The sequence below is a fragment of the Labrus bergylta genome, chromosome 1 (assembly GCF_963930695.1).
Source record: "Labrus bergylta chromosome 1, fLabBer1.1, whole genome shotgun sequence".
Taxonomy (NCBI): Eukaryota; Metazoa; Chordata; class Actinopteri; order Labriformes; family Labridae; genus Labrus; species Labrus bergylta.
The window spans coordinates 2251922-2269083 of record NC_089195.1 but is presented as its reverse complement, the minus strand read 5'-3'; the positions used below and the strand labels follow the sequence as shown (position 1 = coordinate 2269083).

At 41.7% G+C, this 17162-nt stretch overlaps 1 protein-coding gene across 1 annotated transcript; it reads left to right on the top strand.

Annotated features, from left to right (window-relative positions):
- The first annotated feature begins 8451 nt into the window (after window positions 1–8451).
- Window positions 8452–16848, top strand: LOC109998811 (nematocyst expressed protein 3-like). The gene is made up of 4 exons (XM_020653705.3): window positions 8452–8637; window positions 12065–12162; window positions 12510–12582; window positions 15382–16848. The coding sequence occupies exons 1-4, from the start codon at window positions 8565–8567 to the stop codon at window positions 15840–15842; spliced, it is 705 nt and encodes a 234-aa protein (XP_020509361.1). The 5' UTR covers window positions 8452–8564; the 3' UTR covers window positions 15843–16848.
- Window positions 16849–17162: the final 314 nt, after the last annotated feature.

Genomic DNA, 17162 nt, shown 5'->3' with positions numbered 1-17162 from the left:
CTGGCTGCTTGACTTCCTCACAAACAGACCCCAGTCTGTGCGGGTGGGCAACAACACCTCCAGTGTCATCTCCCTGAGCACCGGCTCCCCTCAGGGCTGCGTCCTGAGTCCGCTGCTGTTCACCCTGATGACCCATGACTGCTGCGCCAGGTCCACTACTAACCACATCGTGAAGTTTGCAGACGACACAACAGTAGTGGGCCTCATCCGTGACAACAACGACATGGACTACAGAGAGGAGGTGAAACATCTGGTTGACTGGTGCAGAACCAACAACCTGGCCCTGAACGTCGATAAAACCAAAGAGATCATCGTCGACTTCAGGAGGTGCCAGCCCAGCCACACACCACTCCTCATCAACGGCACAGCAGTGGAGAGAGTTAGCAGCACAAAGTTCCTGGTGGTGCAGATAACAGACACTCTGACCTGGTCCCTTCACACCGGAGCAGCACATGCACTTTCTGCGTCGGATGAAGAGAGCACACCTCCCTCCTCCTATTCTCACCACCTTCTACAGAGGTACTATAGAGAGCATCATAACAAACTGCATCTCTGTCTGGTCCGGAGCCTGCAGTGCCTCCGACTGGAAGTCTCTGCAGAGAGTGGTGAGGACGGCGGAAAAGATCATTCAGACTCCACTTCCTCCCATCCAGGAGATCGCAAAGATCCGCTGTCTGACCAGGGCTCAGAAAATCAGCAGAGACACCTCCCACCCCCACCAAGGACTGTTTTCACTGCTGGACTCTGGAAAGAGGTTCCGCAGCCTCTGAAGCAGAACTTCCAGGTTCTGTAACAGCTTCTTCCCACAGGCCATAAGACTTTTGAACACGAAAAAATAATTCCTCCATTCCCCCTCAAACCCCCACACAGGACTACCTCACTGGACTGTAAAACACAATAGAACGTGCAATATATTTATCTGTATAGTATTTTTACTCATAGTTTTTCTTTTTATATCTATTTATATCTGCACCTTATTTTTATTTTTTATATGTTAATACATGCTGCTGTTTTTATCCTGCACTACAACGAACCAAATGCAACGAAATTTTGTTCTTATCTGCACTGTAAAGTACAAGTTTGAATGACAATAAAGAAAGTCTAAGTCTAAGTCTAAGTGATGATACCCCCCTATGGAGTCTAGACACTGGTGGTGGTGATGATACCCCCCTATGGAGTCTAGACCTTGGTGGTGGTGATGATACCCCCCTATGGAGTCTAGACACTGGTGGTGGTGATGATACCCCCCTATGGAGTCTAGACACTGGTGGTGGTGATGATACCCCCCTATGGAGTCTAGACCTTGGTGGTGGTGATGATACCCCCCTATGGAGTCTAGACCTTGGTGGTGGTGATGATACCCCCCTATGGAGTCTAGACACTGGTGGTGGTGAAGAGGAATGGAGGCTATGATGAGCCTGAATCTGGACTCTGCTGAGCTGTAATGGAGGTGACTGGGGCGGTGGTGGGTTGCAGCAGTTGCCCTGAAATGACAGAATGACTGTGGGAGAGAGAGAACTGTTTTAGCATTTTGCTGCAGCAGGATGATTGGTTGAGAGAGGTTGTGCAGAAATCTGGTTGGTTAATTACTTAAAGAATAAACGCCCATTATCAGCTGATCACCAGAGAAGGGAGACAGAGGAAGTATTTTAGGTTGAAGTGAAAGGATGAATGAATTTGTGAAAGAATATAACCAGTCTGAACTTCCTGTCTGAACTTACGCTGAGCTCCAGTAGTTGAACCTCGTAGAACACAGGAAATATCTGATGTGTTGCTGCTTGAGCGGCTACTTTGTGTTACTGTTTGACTTTGTTGTTATAAAGGTTTGACTTTATGTTTGCCCAATTCAATTTAAAACCTCTAAACTATAATACACACCTAATGCATGCACTTGTTGCGACCAAAAAATATTTGTATGCAATTCAATTTGACAGAAGAAAGCACACTACACTATAAGTTAGTAAGTAGTAAGTACTTCATATAATATTATTTCACATTTGTTTAACTTGTTAATTAAAAAAACCTACAGGTACTGTAATTTTATGTTAGTTTACACAGAAATTAAAAAGTTGTTATTCACTCTTAATTTTATGTTGATATATGACGTCATCGGCCTGCGTGCAGAGGTGACGTATAGAGTCGGGGTCGTGGTCAAGGGAGAATGCGCACGTATGCCGTTTTTGATTTGAGGACCCGATGCTTCTTAAGAGAGATAATCATTTAAAAAATACAGCACCGGGAAGAATAAAGTTGCAAAACGGAAGACAGAGTCCTGGTCTTTTCATGGGTGCAACATAATTTTCGTGTTTCCGCCCGGTTGGATTGTTTTTTCAACCAGAAGAAGCAACGAAAGACGCAGCAAAAAGTCCGCGAGCAGAGACTAACGTGGCCGCTAACTCGGCGTGCTAACTGATAAGAACTGCACTGTTTTGACACAGCAGAGAAGGTAGGAGATGTCTTTCATGACCGAACCACCGAAAATGTCACCTGCTTGGGAGGGTGTGTTGGATGAGATATAAGAAAAGCTGCTTTCACTTTCTGCAGTGGAGTTAAATGATGTCTGCACAGCACTAAGTTTGACCGTGGATGAAAGTGATAAAGACTCACCACGTAAGTTGAGAAGGCTCATCATGCAGTACTTGGAGAGTAATGACGTAAATTCGCAAGAAGACGATGGTTTGTCATTATTATTACAGCTAAATGACAAAATTGACATGCTAAAAGATAAAAACAAAGCTGGTAATTATTCCAAAATCGAACAAATGGCGCTGCAGCACCACCCGCTGGGTGAAGATGGTACTGCACCTAGCGACCCATATAAGGAAAAAGAGCCCAGTTTTGCACCGAGCACCACAGAAACTGTCCCTTTGAATGGTAATTGGACTTGAGCTTATATAGCACTTTTCTAGTCTTCCGACTACTCAAAGCGCTTTTACACCACATGTCAAACCCTTGAGAACATGAGAAACCCTTCAGTTGTCCATCCACTCTACAGAAGGGATTTAAAAATAACAGGACAAATTGGGGAGCCCAATCAAAAAGATAAATTAGGATATGCCAGCCTGGAAAGACAAATCCCAAGAGCATTGACTAAAGGATTTGATGAGGGAGAAGTGGTTGAAGCTGTCATTCGAGCAATAGTTGCTGGAACAAAACTGAGGAGTTATCTAGAAAGCAGGGTTGATCTGACACTATCAGCGTTGAGACAGATTCTACGAACTCATTATATTGAGAAGGATGCTACAGAGCTGTACCACTCTCTTACTCGTGCAGTTCAAGAACCTAAAGAAACCTCAATCCAGTTTTTGATGCGAGCCATGGACCTGAGGCAACAAGTTTTATTTGCTACAGAAAGAGCAGAGTCTGGTTTAAAGTACAGCATAGAGCTGATCCAAAATCAGTTCCTACAAACAGTCATCACCGGCCTTCAAGATGATACAATTAGGACTGACCTAAAACCCTACTTTCAAGACCCAAAGATTAAAGATGAAGATCTTTTGGAAAAGATGACAGCTGCATACAGCTTGGAAATGGAACGGAAGACCAAGCTTGCGACTACCTCCAAAACAAGAACAATAAAAGTAGCAGCTGTAAGTGAGGCGAGTGAGAAAGCTGAACAGGTGAGCTGCACACAGACAAAACTGAGCAAGTTAAGTCAAACACAAAAACGTGACACACTGATGGAAAAGGTGGACCAAGGTAACAAAGCCATATGTGAGGCTATTCAAAGTCTTACTGCTCAAATAGCAGGCCTCAGTCAGGTTCCCAGGTGCGAAAGTCAGCGAGTGAGTGAACAGCCCGGTGAGATATCGACCACCCGAGCAGCGAGCAGCACCCGCTCGACGATGTCAGCAGTGCCAGATGTCAAACCAAGAGGGAAAATGTGGTCATTTTTAGAAATGTGGCAGCACAGATCACTGGGCAGCAGGCTGTCGTAAGAAAACAACTGCAGCTACTGTAAATAAAATTGAAAGCCCTGTCCACAGCAGAGACAATGATGACCAAGTGAACCAGTTTAGCCTGAAAGCGCCTCTGACTGGCAAACAACAGCAAGCTGCGAAACTGGTAGGAAAGAAATGTCTTGTTCTAGCCTCACTAGGTGGTGTGAGTACCATAGTACTATGGGACACAGGTTCTCAAATTTCAATTGTTGGATCGAACTGGAAAAGAGAATTCCTACCAGATGTTGAAGTGAGACCAGTGGAGGAGCTCCATGATGAAGATGAGCTTGATCTCTCAGCTGCCAATGGGACAGACATTCTTTATGAAGGGTGAATAGGGATTGAATTTACTCTGTCCAAAAACGCTGTTGCTGGAATGAGTGATAAACCAGTTATGGTGCCAATTCTGGTTGCTATTGATGACTTTGAACGCCCTATCTTTGGCTTCAATGTTGTTGAAGAACTAGTACAAAAAGCTGAACCTGAAGGCAGTATCAACCCAGATCACATGGTACAAAAGCTATGCTCAGCCCTTAAAGTGGGCCGCAAAAGCTGTCTTGTCCGTCCTGAGGAAAGACAAGACTGAAGGCAGTGCACACATTGCAAGGGTGGGCAGAAGACCTGTCAGAATCCCAAATAACAAAGTCATGAAAGTGGAATGTGGTCAACTGAATAAAAGAGTACTGAGTGGGTCACGTGGTGTTGGAGCCAAGTCAGGAGACACCCTGGCCAACAGGACTGATGATAAGAGAGCAGTTGATTCAGCTTCCAGAGGAAGACGATGAAACAATAACTGTGACAGTTGAAAACCTAACTGACAAAGACATTACACTGTGTGGTCGCTCAACACTAGGTTGGTTGTATGGTGTGTATGCAATTTATCCACTTGAGATGAAAACTGCAGAGGATAAGGAGCCACAATCAACTAACAGCAGTGCTGAACCTCAGCTAAAACAACAAAGTCATGATCCAGGAAATGAACCCTGGGACCCACCAGTGGACCTGAGTCACTTGACGGAGGATCAACAACAACAGGTAAAGCAGATGCTTCGAGAGGAGTGTGATGTTTTTGCAAAGGATGACTTGGACACAGGGTGTATTTCCAGATTTAAAGATGGACATTCAGCTAAAAGATGATATTCCTGTACAGAAATCATACAATGCAATCCCTCGACACCTCTACCAAGAAGTTAAAACTCACATACAGGACTTAATGGATGGATCCAGAAATCTCACTCTTCATACTCCTCTCTGGTGGTTTGTGTGTGAAAGAAAGACGGGAGTCTTCGTTTGTGCATAGACTACAGACAGCTGAATGGAAAAACAGTACCCGACCGTCATCCGATCCCGAGGATACAAGAGATTCTGGAGAACCTCGGAGGCAATTCCTGGTTCACTGTGTTGGACCAAGGAAAAGCATATCATCAGGGCTTCATGAACGAGAAAAGCATTGCCTGCACAGCATTCATCACACCGTGGGGACTTCATGAGTGGGTTAGAATCCCATTCGGCCTGACAAACGCACCGGCTGCCTTTCAACGTTACATGGAAGGATGTTTGGGAGACCTGAGGGATGAAGTTTGTGTCCCTTACTTAGATGATGTGCTGGTGTTCAGTAGTGACTTTGAGCAGCACGTTCAAAACATAAGGCAAGTTTTGCAGCGACAAAAACAGTGTGGCATCAAGTTAAGACCAAAGAAATGTGATCTCGGCAGAGGGATACAAGATGAACCCAAAGGAAGTAGAAGCCGTTCAAGCCTTGAGACATGAGACACCAACCACTGTTCGAGAGGTGAGAAAGTTGATGGGTTTCCTTAGTTACTATAGACCCTATATACCAGACTTCCCAAGGACTGCTAAACCCCTTTTGAGTTGTTAGCGAAGCCAAAATCTGAGCAAAAGAGGGATCCAAGAACAAAAAAGCAGAGCTGTCAGTCTGCTCAGCTTGCTCCATCTCATCCAGTCAAGTAGATCTATCAAGACATTCTGAACAAACTAGTAACACAACTAACAAACCCACCTATCATGGCGTATCCAGACTTGGAAAAGCCCTTTGTACTTCATGTTGATGCCTCAGAAGAAGGCCTGTGAAGTTGTTATTAACTCTTTTAATTTTAGGTTTTGATATATGACATCATCGGCCTGCGTGCAGAGGTGACGTATAGAGTTGGGGTCGTGGTCAAGAGAGAATGCGCATGTATGCCGTTTTTGTGAGGACCCGATGCTTCTTAAGAGAGATAATCATAAAAAAAATACAGCACCGGGAAGAATAAAGTTGCAAAACGGAAGACAGAGTCCTGGTCTTTTCATAGGTGCAACACACTATAAATTCACATTAAAGAAGGAAAAACACTTTGAATTACCCAGTAAAACTAGAATTGAAACAAACTCCCATTTCTACACATTCCTTTAGATGTCTGTGTGGTTCATTGAATGCAACACCAAAGCAGCTAATTCAAGAAAGTTCTGTGACCCTTAAGGCGGATGCTGATTGGTTGCTAATTGCTTTCAGGGGGCTGAAACATTGTCAAAGATGCAGAGAGTCTTTCCCTGATAAATACAAGTAAAAACAGGACATTAATGTTGTATATATTTGTAGTTTAAAGAGGGCCTCATAAGAACAATGAGAGGGGTTTCAATTCACGGCTACCAAGCTCCTTAACTTACCCTCAGATTTAAATAATAATGGGGAAACAAGTCATCCACATTATTGTTCTCCTACTTGAATAATAAATCAACTGAATTCCTGTTGTGTTAACAAAGTTAATATTTTGAATATCTATATATGCAATATATTTGAATGAATATGAAATCCTGTTCCGCACTTTGTTGTTTTATTACATTTATAACTTCATTTTCGTGTTTCCTCACAAAAACAATAATCTGCTCACTTTGTGCCAATTCCTCTGCCTCAAACACAACGCCTTGCCTCTTTCCTGTCTCTTCCTCTGTTCACTTCCTTCATCAGCTTTGTGTTGCAATGAAGCGATTTAAAGCACAACTCAAGTTTAAATTCTATTTCAGCCTCAAACTGTTTGACATCAGGAGAGTCAGGTGTTTGAGAAAGAGGCTTGTTTTGAGTGACAAGGTAAGATGACAATTAAACAGGAGAGATCCAAAAACAACCAATGAGTGTGTTTATCTCACAACCATCCTGATCTCACTGGACAATAATGAAAAAAACTAAAACACTTTGAACGCTTTCTTTTGATAAAAGTCTTTAACAACTACAATTATCAAAACAACTATATTATTTTGTTTTTATAAACTAGAGTAAAGTGAAAATGGAAGTCTGTTTTGTTATCTGACAGGCTCAGATTGTTATTCTGTCTGACATAATTTCAGAAAGGACCCTACGGAGAGAAACATGTTAAAGAATAAGAAGATAAAGAAAAAGGTTGTGATCACCAGACTCCATTTTGACCTTGAATGGTTAGTTCTGATCCAAACAAAGAGCAAATGAACTCACCCTTGAGCTGTAGCACTAGCATTGTTTGAAAAGCTTTGGCACGGACCCATCCTCAAAATAACACAATCTAATACACAGTTACACACCGATCAGAGAAAGTCTGGTGTGAATGAAAGTCTTCATGATGTTTAGATTGACATCTCTCAGGGGCCTGAAACATCGTCAAAGACACTAAAGCTGTCCTGCCATGTCAAATAGATTTTAAAAAACCACACACGTCCTTATGATATGCTTGTGTTTAAATGTAGGCTATTGAAATAAAATATTCTAATCCTCCATCTTGTTATACATTGTATTATCATTTTAAGTACCTACTTATTTTATTTAAGGTTACTCAAAGGACACAATTAAGCACAATACAATCTTCCTTAATAAACTAATCAAAACTAGTGAATACGCCAAAGCAGATAGAGTAACGGCAGAGGGAGATAAACCTCTGTTTGCACATGCATATTATAACCACTGGAGGACGACAAAGACACTGCATCGTATATGGATTCTAAATGAACTGTGGTCATCGATACAACGCACAACATGATTAAAGTCACTCATGATGTTTCTATATGAAAGCAGAAATGACGTCATCACTCGTTCTCGCATCTCTATGTCTAGTTTTGGCTCGTGCATATTGCAGGTCTACAGCAGTGGGACACTGTTGTTGTGTTATGCAACCACAGTTCACTGTCTCTTTCCATGCAACCAGATGGGACTGTAATCCTCTTGAAAGCAGCCTGAGGGATGTCTGATCCTGCACTCGCAGCAAAGGCAGCATGATTTCAAAGTATTTTAGGGCTGATTTCTACACAGTACCATGTCCAATGGATAATCACCTGCAGCTCATGTGACGTAGGCCAACTTCAGCAATGCTGCGTCTGAACAGAAACACTTATATTATAGAAAATGTTGTTTTATATCACTAAACTATAAGACAAACTCAAAGTAAAACTATCAGAAGATTATCAAGAGACCATTACACTCTCACACTATTCCATCCTCTAGGGGGCGCGACGGAGTAGACTTCTCCTCTGGAAAGGGGGTGTCTACCTTGCAATCAGTATTGGACAGCTGCTCAGCGCTCCTCCTCAATCATCTTTAAAACCTGCTTGAAAACGCGGATAGGCACTCATTTACCTGCTGCTAATAACCGAGTAAACATGTTCTGCAGACGGGCATTGCAGAGGGTCGGGCCGCTGGCACGGAGGGCTTTCGAGCCAACATCCAGAACCGGTAGGTCGCGTTGTTGATTGTTGACACTTCAACAGTTTGGCACGCTTTGTTTTCAAATTAAAAGAGCAATTAAGTGAAAGTTGAGCTTTTTTCCCTGTCTCGGGCATATGCTTGCTCCCTTTGAATCAAATTGGGGTGTTTTCTGAATGACTAATGGACTTTAAATCTGTTCAAAGTGTAGCCTTTTAACTTGTAAAAATATGTTAACTAAATTTAAATTTCTACAAGAGAGGTTTCTTTTCATCAGCATAATCTATAATTTATTTGGAATATGTTTAAATCCGAAGAAAGATGCGTTTGAGTGCTTCCCATTGTATAGACAATCAGTGAGGAGGAGGTGTGTCCTGCTTTGGGAACACGCAGTTCTTGCAGAGTGGTTATGAAAGAGCGCATCACATACACGACACTAACTCGTGTCATTCCTCGTTTTTTAACTAAGCTGCATGATTTGCATTTGGTATTTAATATTAACGGGGGAGTTGGGATCATTTTGCAAAGACATGCCAAATTCAGAGCGGTTCACTGTGGTGGTTACACGTTGTCCTAGGACCTCTTTGAGGCTGACCACATGGCGATCAACCGTGCTCTGCAGAAGTTTGAGCCCTCTTGAATTCTGTTTTAAAAACGTGGCCTCACCTCCAACGAGTTAATATATATTAAACCTGTGGTAAGTTAAGATACATTTTGGTGATGCATATCTAATTAGTAGACCCCTTGTGGGGGTTTGCATGTAGTGTAGAGGGGGTTTGAGGCTCACTTGTATTTTCAGGATGATTTTTCTTTTCTAGATCATTTGGTGTCTAAACTTGTGGAATTCAGCCTGAGGGTGAACTGCTGCTTTAATTTCCTGTAAAAACAAACAAAAACAAAAAAACCTCTGGTAACACTCTGAATAGAAGTAGACTAGAGTCTCCCTGAAAGACAAGTCTCCTTTTTAGCAGACTGATAAAATGTGGCAGTGTTAGTCAGGGCCACACCAGTTCTTTCCTGGTTGCCCTGCAGGTCTGCATCCCTGCCCCCTTCTCATCTAGCTCAGTGAGCACATGGCTCTGACAGACAGTAGCAGAAGAGCACCTTCACCCAACTATATGTCCACACATGTGTCTGCTATCATAGCAGCCGTCTTGCATGCTGTTGCCTGACATGCGTGTCCATTTTTACAGGCTTGTACCTCACTGCAGGGATTAACTGATTACTTGTATAAATAACCTGTACTTGGACTTGTCCTACGTAGTGCTGCTGTGTCATGGGTATTAGAGGACTTACTACTGCGTGTACTCAGCATCCACAACATTACAAGCTCAGTTTTGGTTTCCTCAGTGTGGCTTGACTAATTAATCACATATTTGGCCTGATCCAACAGCCAGCTTAGATCAATCTAATTTGGCTCCAAGGTAACTGAATTGACTGAAACCAACCCTTGAACTTGCCAAGTAACACTGTTTAAAATCTTATTAGTTTCATCAGTACATAAATCAAAATCTGAAAATGATGTATTTTGGTTTCACAGGGTTAACATGCCTGGCTGTAAAGTCACTACTTCAATTTCACTACTTCGCTTAAAACAGCAATGTGTCATTGTTCTTTGGATTGAACCAAAACACTTGAAGGTTGCTGCTTGTTGAACTTATTTTGTTCAATGCGATCAAACTAATCTAGATTGCCTTTATCCTGCCATTGTATCAAGCTAACTATCTGCTCGAGTCTGCATCAAAATGTATCTATATGTTAACATTTTAAACGATACTTTCCAAAAAGTCTTCGCCTAATGAAAGTCACTTCTGAATTAAGCCGTCATGATTTTGACCTAACTGAACAAAGGTATCTTTAAGTGAAGAAACTTTACTAAAAGGTAATGCTAAGTAGGCTAATGGTTTGCAAGTCCTAAATAGTTAACCTCCATAGAAAGTAGAATCCAAGAAACATGGCCTCCTAGGGTCATGCTTTGACTCCATGTATTGTGACCTTTGTAAAGGTCACCACACGGCCCTTGTGAAGTTAGATCAAGCTGCAGGTCCAGATGAAAGTCGTCTATCGGTTCCTTTAGGCAATCCCTTCCTTATTTACATTTAACACAAACAAGTTTACAGGGACTTTACATGTAACGCTCCTTGATATTTGGAAGTCAAGGTTTGCTACCTCATAAGATGTAACTAACATAAATGATCTTTGAAATGGGCAGGGCAGTCGGGGAGATCATGACTTGCAACAACTTTTATTTTTTATGTTTCAGTGACAATTGATTTAAGAATGAGACCTGGTGGTCAGCTGTTTCCATTCAATTTGAAACATTTTTATGAATGGAAACTCATCCCAGTATCATGTTAACCTGTGACTGATTGAACAGGTGACACACTTTCATGTCTTCATATAGATACAAGCTGCCAGAGTAAAAGTCACAGGGGAGTTATGATTAGCTTAAACACACATGTAACAGGGGAAGGACAAAAGGGGGTGTGTGCTGTACATTGTGTTCTCTTGCTGCTTCAGATGGCCCACTTCGCTTGCTGAGTCAACCATGTACACACAGTGTAAATCATGCTAAAGATATCATATGTACTGTAAACCTGTGCATGCACACCATCCTTGTGGTGTGTGTGTGAGGTCTAAGTGGAAAGAGATTAGGCTGAGGCAGTGTTTGGGATGCAGGGCGTTTTATTTATGGCCTCCTCTGCATGCACCACTGGCAATCCTTTAAACACCAGCAAATCAGTTTGTGCAGAGTTTTTAATCAGCCAAACTCAACAACAGCATGATAGAAAGCATTTGATGGCTCATTAATGGTTCCTAACACATATGTTGAAGGACTAGTTCGTAGAAATTCAAGCCTACTTGCTTGTTGTTTTGGAGATCGAGTCCGTCAAGCAGGAAGTGCTTCAATGTTTGTTTGTGTGCTGGGTTTAGTGTAAGGACAGTTTGGTGTTTAGTTTGGCTGCTGCTAAATCTTTCCATCTCCTCTGCTACAAATGAGCAGAGCTGTCTTGTGTAACTGGATTAAGGGATGATGACACATTGACGCTATCAGAATGCACAGTCCGCCAAGTGGTTGCTGAAACAACATTTTAATTCTTAAACGAGCTGTCCTTTTGCCCTGACTTTCACTTATTATCAATGCTCACCCTGCATTCAAGGGATGGCTGAATAATTGGGGTGGGAACTAGTAGCCTTCAGGGTGAAATTATGCAAAGGCTTTCTTGAGACAGGGAAAAAAAACTTGGAGGAAGAAATTGTACACAATCTGTGGCGTTCAGGCTTGATGTCACATGATGTAAAAACATGGCTGACCTTAAGTAAAACATTTTGTTAATGCATACAAGTGTTTCCCTCATTAAGCATGAACTATTCCCCAAACCACTACAGCCACCTCCAACATTTGAACCCTTCCATGCTTCCAGTATAAAGTTCTCTTTTTTGTGTCTCTCTCCAGTTCCAGTGCGACACATGGCCTTTGGGATCCCTGGTGGCTCCACCAACATGGCATACTTTGTTCTGTGTGGAGGAGGCCTCACTGCTGCAGTCGTTTATGTGAGTACTTGTTAGAGATTTCTCCACTCCAGGTTAATGAAACACCAGTGCAAGGCCTGACCTCCACTTCAAAACCACAACAGTGGCTGCTTGTGTGATTTTTACATTGTGGTGTCTTGGCTAGTGTAAACTGTGAACCAGTTAACATGAAGGCTCAGGTCAGACACTGAGACACAAAGGAGGTTCTTTGTGTGTTCTACACACAGCTATTGTCCAGCCAGACTAAATGTGTACTGTCAGGCTCTTGGCAGCTTTGTTTTTTAATGTTAGGATAAGGTTGTATTTTGTAATACTGTTATCATGTGTGCTGCAATACAATAAGTGCATATCTGCTCTCTTTCCGTCAGGCCTACAAGACGGTCAATGGTGATAGTGAGCGTTATGAGGACAGACTGGCCAACATGGGCTCTGCAGCAAAGGGTCAGTAACACAAACAAGAAAGCACAAATGATGTTGCATTTTCAATCTTAAATCCACAGCTGGATTCTGATTAACTTGAAATAGCTGTCCTAAACAAAAATAGATTTTCTGCTGTTATTTGATATGCTCAGTGATGTGTTTAACATCTTAGTCTGGTATGTTGAGAATCTAAAACCTGTTGTTTCTGCACAATAATAATGTAGTCTGTTATGAGCTGATCATCACCAAATGATGTGTTAATTACAAAGTAAAGAGAACTCAAAGTTATCCAATTTCGTTCTGTGGGCATAAATAATTTGTGCATACACTTTTATTGTGGTTAAGTAAGCAGAAATCCTGAACTACTGAAATTTTACCCTAAAGCCAATATAATATAGCATCAAGATGCAAGTTGTCAAGATTTATGACATTTCTATTTTTGTTTCTCTTTTTTTTTTTTTGTAGAGTTTAAAGAAATATAACTCTGCTAGCTTGATTTTCTCCAGATTAGTTTGACATTATTTTGAGACTTAAGATTTTTTTTTTTTTATTTTTTTGGGGGGGGGGGGTGAAGAGATTGGATAGTAATAAACAAGGCTACCAGCAACCACATTATTTTGAATGAAATATTTTGATTTTGTTGTGAGTTATTCAAATAGTCAGTACAGTATTCAAAAAGATCTGAACGAGTGAAAGCAGACGCTCTTTCTTGCTTCACCACCCAAACATCCAACATGGTAGACTGATCTCTCTCAATGGCTTTATCTCTCCTGTCAGTTTTGATTTCTGTCAGCGAATTATTTGTCTATTCAGCCTGTTTGAGCCTGGTGCGATCATGGCCCTGCGCCCGCAGTATCTAACTACTTAGTAACGGGGATAAGCAGATGACTGCCATTTGTTCAGTTGTATACAAACCACCTGGAAGTTAAAGCTCAGCTCCATGGCGTACTACAGGTACCACCACACATTATGCTTGACCTTGTGATGATAAAGGGATTGCGGTCAAATATCGTGCCTTAATTAAAAGAAAGATAATAACTGTACACTTGAGTTTTCCTGAGCTGCACGAGTCAATGTGCTCAGATTTGTTTGACTTCTCTTTGTTTGCCTGTGAAGTTTAACTTGTTAGGGTCAGATTAATTTATCCCACAATGGAAGCTGTGAAACTCCGGTTTTTCCAAACACACTATGTGCAAATGTAAGCTGTTCTTCAATATTTCAAAAATTCAACCAGGTTGGAATAAAGAGCTTCACTAGTGTGCTCTTTATGGCACCGCAACAATGATACACTTTTTCCCAAAGTTCCACAATTCGGTATCAAAAAAAAAACAACTAACTTTTGATCCATTTTCTAGAATACTTTACGAGCCATGCTTGTCACTGCAAAGCTGTTTAGGGGTAACTGCTAATGCTAACTAACATGCTCACTACAGGGAGAATATCACCATAGTGAATAGACTTAATTGTGTAGATGACAAAATGTAATCATGGTAGTCTTTGAATAAGGATGTTACCTTTGTGGTAGAAAGCATTGCAATCCATTGGAACCAGAACAGCCATGAGGGGCGCGTGCTCAACAACTGAGTTTAACCCGACAAGACAATTTGTTTTAAACCTGAAGTTTCAACGTCATGCTGGCCAGTGGAACAACCAACCTGCATGGCTTTTCCTTGAGCCACATTAAAGATGCAAGAACACAATGATTTACATGATCTTGTAAGTTTTCAAGAATTGAGACCTATTGAATTCATGAGTGTATTGCATAATGGTGCATTGAAATGAGATAATCTGTAAGGCTACATTTTAGTTTTGAATTCTGGCTTGAGCCATTAAACATGGACATCAATCATCACTTAAACTCCATAGTGATTATAAATATGTAAATGCAGCTGTTTTTTTTTTTTTTTTTTTTTTTTTAATAGGGATGTGCTAATTGTCTAATCAATAATCAGCTAAATACTGCTGACTAATTCCCTTGTTGGTGTCTCTGTGTACTCTCAAGGTCTGTATAAAGGATTAAAACAGTTTAGTGAGACCCACAGCTTCAGTGAGGTTAGCAGTTATATTTCTGTCCTGAGGCTGACATTTAAGGATGAAGGATTATCCTTCACTTTGCTAATATTATGCTGCTTTACCCTTTGGCCCCTAAGACATCAGCTCCTGACCTTCAACAATAGAATTGTTGACAGTATTCTTGCCCATGGATTTACTTTGACGCCATGTTTCTTTGAATTTGTACCATCAGAAAAAGTTCTGTTTGACCTCATAGTCACCCTGACCCCATGACCCGTCACTGTGTATTAACTAATCAATCAATTCAATTTATATTTGTATAGCGTCAACTCATAACAAGTGTTATCTCAAGACATTTTACAAAAAGCAGGTAAAAGACCTTACTTATTGCTATGTTACAAAGATCCGGCCTATCCATCATGAGCACATTACCAAAGCAGCAAAAGTTACAGTGGTAAGAAAAAACTGTCTTATTAAAAGGCAGAAATCTTCGGCCGGCTCATGACGAAACAGACTTAACAGGTCTAGACTGCACTTATGTGTTCCTTAATTACACAAACCAGTTTAAAAGCCCATATAATTTTGTTCTCCATGCTTTGGATGTTTTATTGTTAACCAAATACTTACTCTTGCATTGGATAATCCACAATGAGCACATTTTTGTTGCCTGACACACAAGAACTGTTGATGTGGTTACATTGACCCACAAAACTCAGCTACATTTCTTAGTTTTAGTTTCTTTGACCACAACATCAAATAAAGAGACTGCATTTATTGATTGTGGTTTTCAACTTTCTTGTCTTGCAGCTCCAGAAGAAGCTGCTCCTGCACCAGTAGCCGCAGCAGTACCAGAAGTGACGGCTTCAGCAGCTGAACCCGCCCCAGTGGAGGAGGCACCACCATCCGCTGAAGTTGTTGCAGAGTCAGAACCCGCCCCTGCAGAACCCGTGGCAGAGACGGCTGCTGAACCTGTCGTTGAGGCCGTGGTGGAAGAAGCACCCGCCGTGGCCGCAGAGGTGGTGGTCGCTGAGGCTGAAGCTGAGCCAGCAGTCGCAGAGGGAGTGGTTGCAGTCTCAGAAGAAGCTGCAGCCCCTGAAGCTGCTCCTGCCGCTGAGGAAGTTGCTGCTACAGAGGAGACGCCAGCAGAGGCCCCTGCAGCTGAGAGCACTGGTACGGCACCAGTAGATGAAGCCCCTCCTGCTGAGGCAGAGACTGGCACTCCAGCCCTTGAGGCTGAGGCTGCCCCTGCTGCAGAGGTGGCTGCATAAAGCTGTGATAGCTAGCTAGTTTTCCTAGAAAAGGAGGGCTGGGGGTTAGCTGTGCTTTGTCCAATCTCCCTGAGCCCCAGAGAAAGGACTAGTGAACCCCCTTTTTTTTTTCTTTTTTTTTGGATAGTGGGTAAAAAAACACACACTTGCAGAATAGTCGGGGGTTCATCAGTCTAGTTTTCTGGGGCCTTCCTGCCCTTACCTCACCCAAACCTTCTGTCCCAAACCACAACATTTGGCATTAGGCTGCCTGTGTAGATTCAGTTCAGAACACTTGAGTTTCTTTAGGGATTTTACAACCAGAACAAATCCAAATCATGGTTTGGCCGATGTAGCGTGTTGAACTAGGTGATTAAAGGGATAGAACCATGTTGACAAGTTATGTTCTTTAAAATGAAGTGCCCTTAAAACAGGTCAGCACTGCATTTCCTTCCTGTAAAAATGTCAGCAGGAGGAATGAATGCAGCTAATTTGATTGTTGACAATGTTCAGTCTCATCTGTTCAAATCTTTCACTGCTCAGAATTTGCTCACGTTCAGCTTGTATCTCATGAATCTTTCCATTTTTAGGTTAAGTTTGTTCTGCAAAAAAAATGGAGAAATGAACCTAATGTCATTGTGCTTCATTCAGTTTTAACTGTCTGTGTAAAGTTTGACCAAAATCCAGTTTGCTTCTGTTTTCCTGGCTGGAGATCTTGTCTAATTTCCTTGGCTCTAAATAACATCATATTTTGCACCTCTCCTCAGAACTAGTCCAGTTTTATTTTTTCTTCCTCTCACACCATCAGATACTGTTATTTCAATGATTTGTCACTTCTCCACTTATACAGCAGTCTGTAGCCCAGCCTACTTCAAGGTGTTTTCGTTTGTGTTCAACTCACTTCTCATTGCTCTTTCCGCTTTACATGTAAGACTTAAATCTTTCAGGGAACTCTCTTCCGTTTCTGTTGTCAATATAATAATACAGTTAAGATTTCAAAGAATAAATATTACTGGATCGATATTAAGATGACTTTTCTCTTCATTTTTTGCTATTACATGTTGACTTGCTGCATGTATGGTCTCTTGTTCAGTGAATATCACCGGAACATTATTCTATTTTTAAGTTAACATGCATTTAAATATATTGCCAAGGGCTACTTGGTAGCATAGTTTTACTCTGCAACATTCTGATATGATCCACAGTAAGCATAGAAACAACTGTAGTGTAAATGTAGACACCCCCCACACCTGTAGAAATGCTCCCTCCTCCTGCTGAATCCCTGAGCCACCTTCATGCTTTAGAAGGCTGCCCTAAGGCCTCATTTAAATTCTACACCTC

Excerpts from the sequence above, each read along its gene's own strand:
- LOC109998811 (XM_020653705.3), top strand. The coding sequence starts at position 8,565 with ATGTTCTGCAGACGGGCATTGCAGAGGGTCGGGCCGCTGGCACGGAGG. Across the intron at positions 8,638-12,064 it reads CGAGCCAACATCCAGAACCG|TTCCAGTGCGACACATGGCC; the intron begins GTAGGTCGCGTT and ends GTCTCTCTCCAG. Across the intron at positions 12,163-12,509 it reads TCACTGCTGCAGTCGTTTAT|GCCTACAAGACGGTCAATGG; the intron begins GTGAGTACTTGT and ends TCTTTCCGTCAG.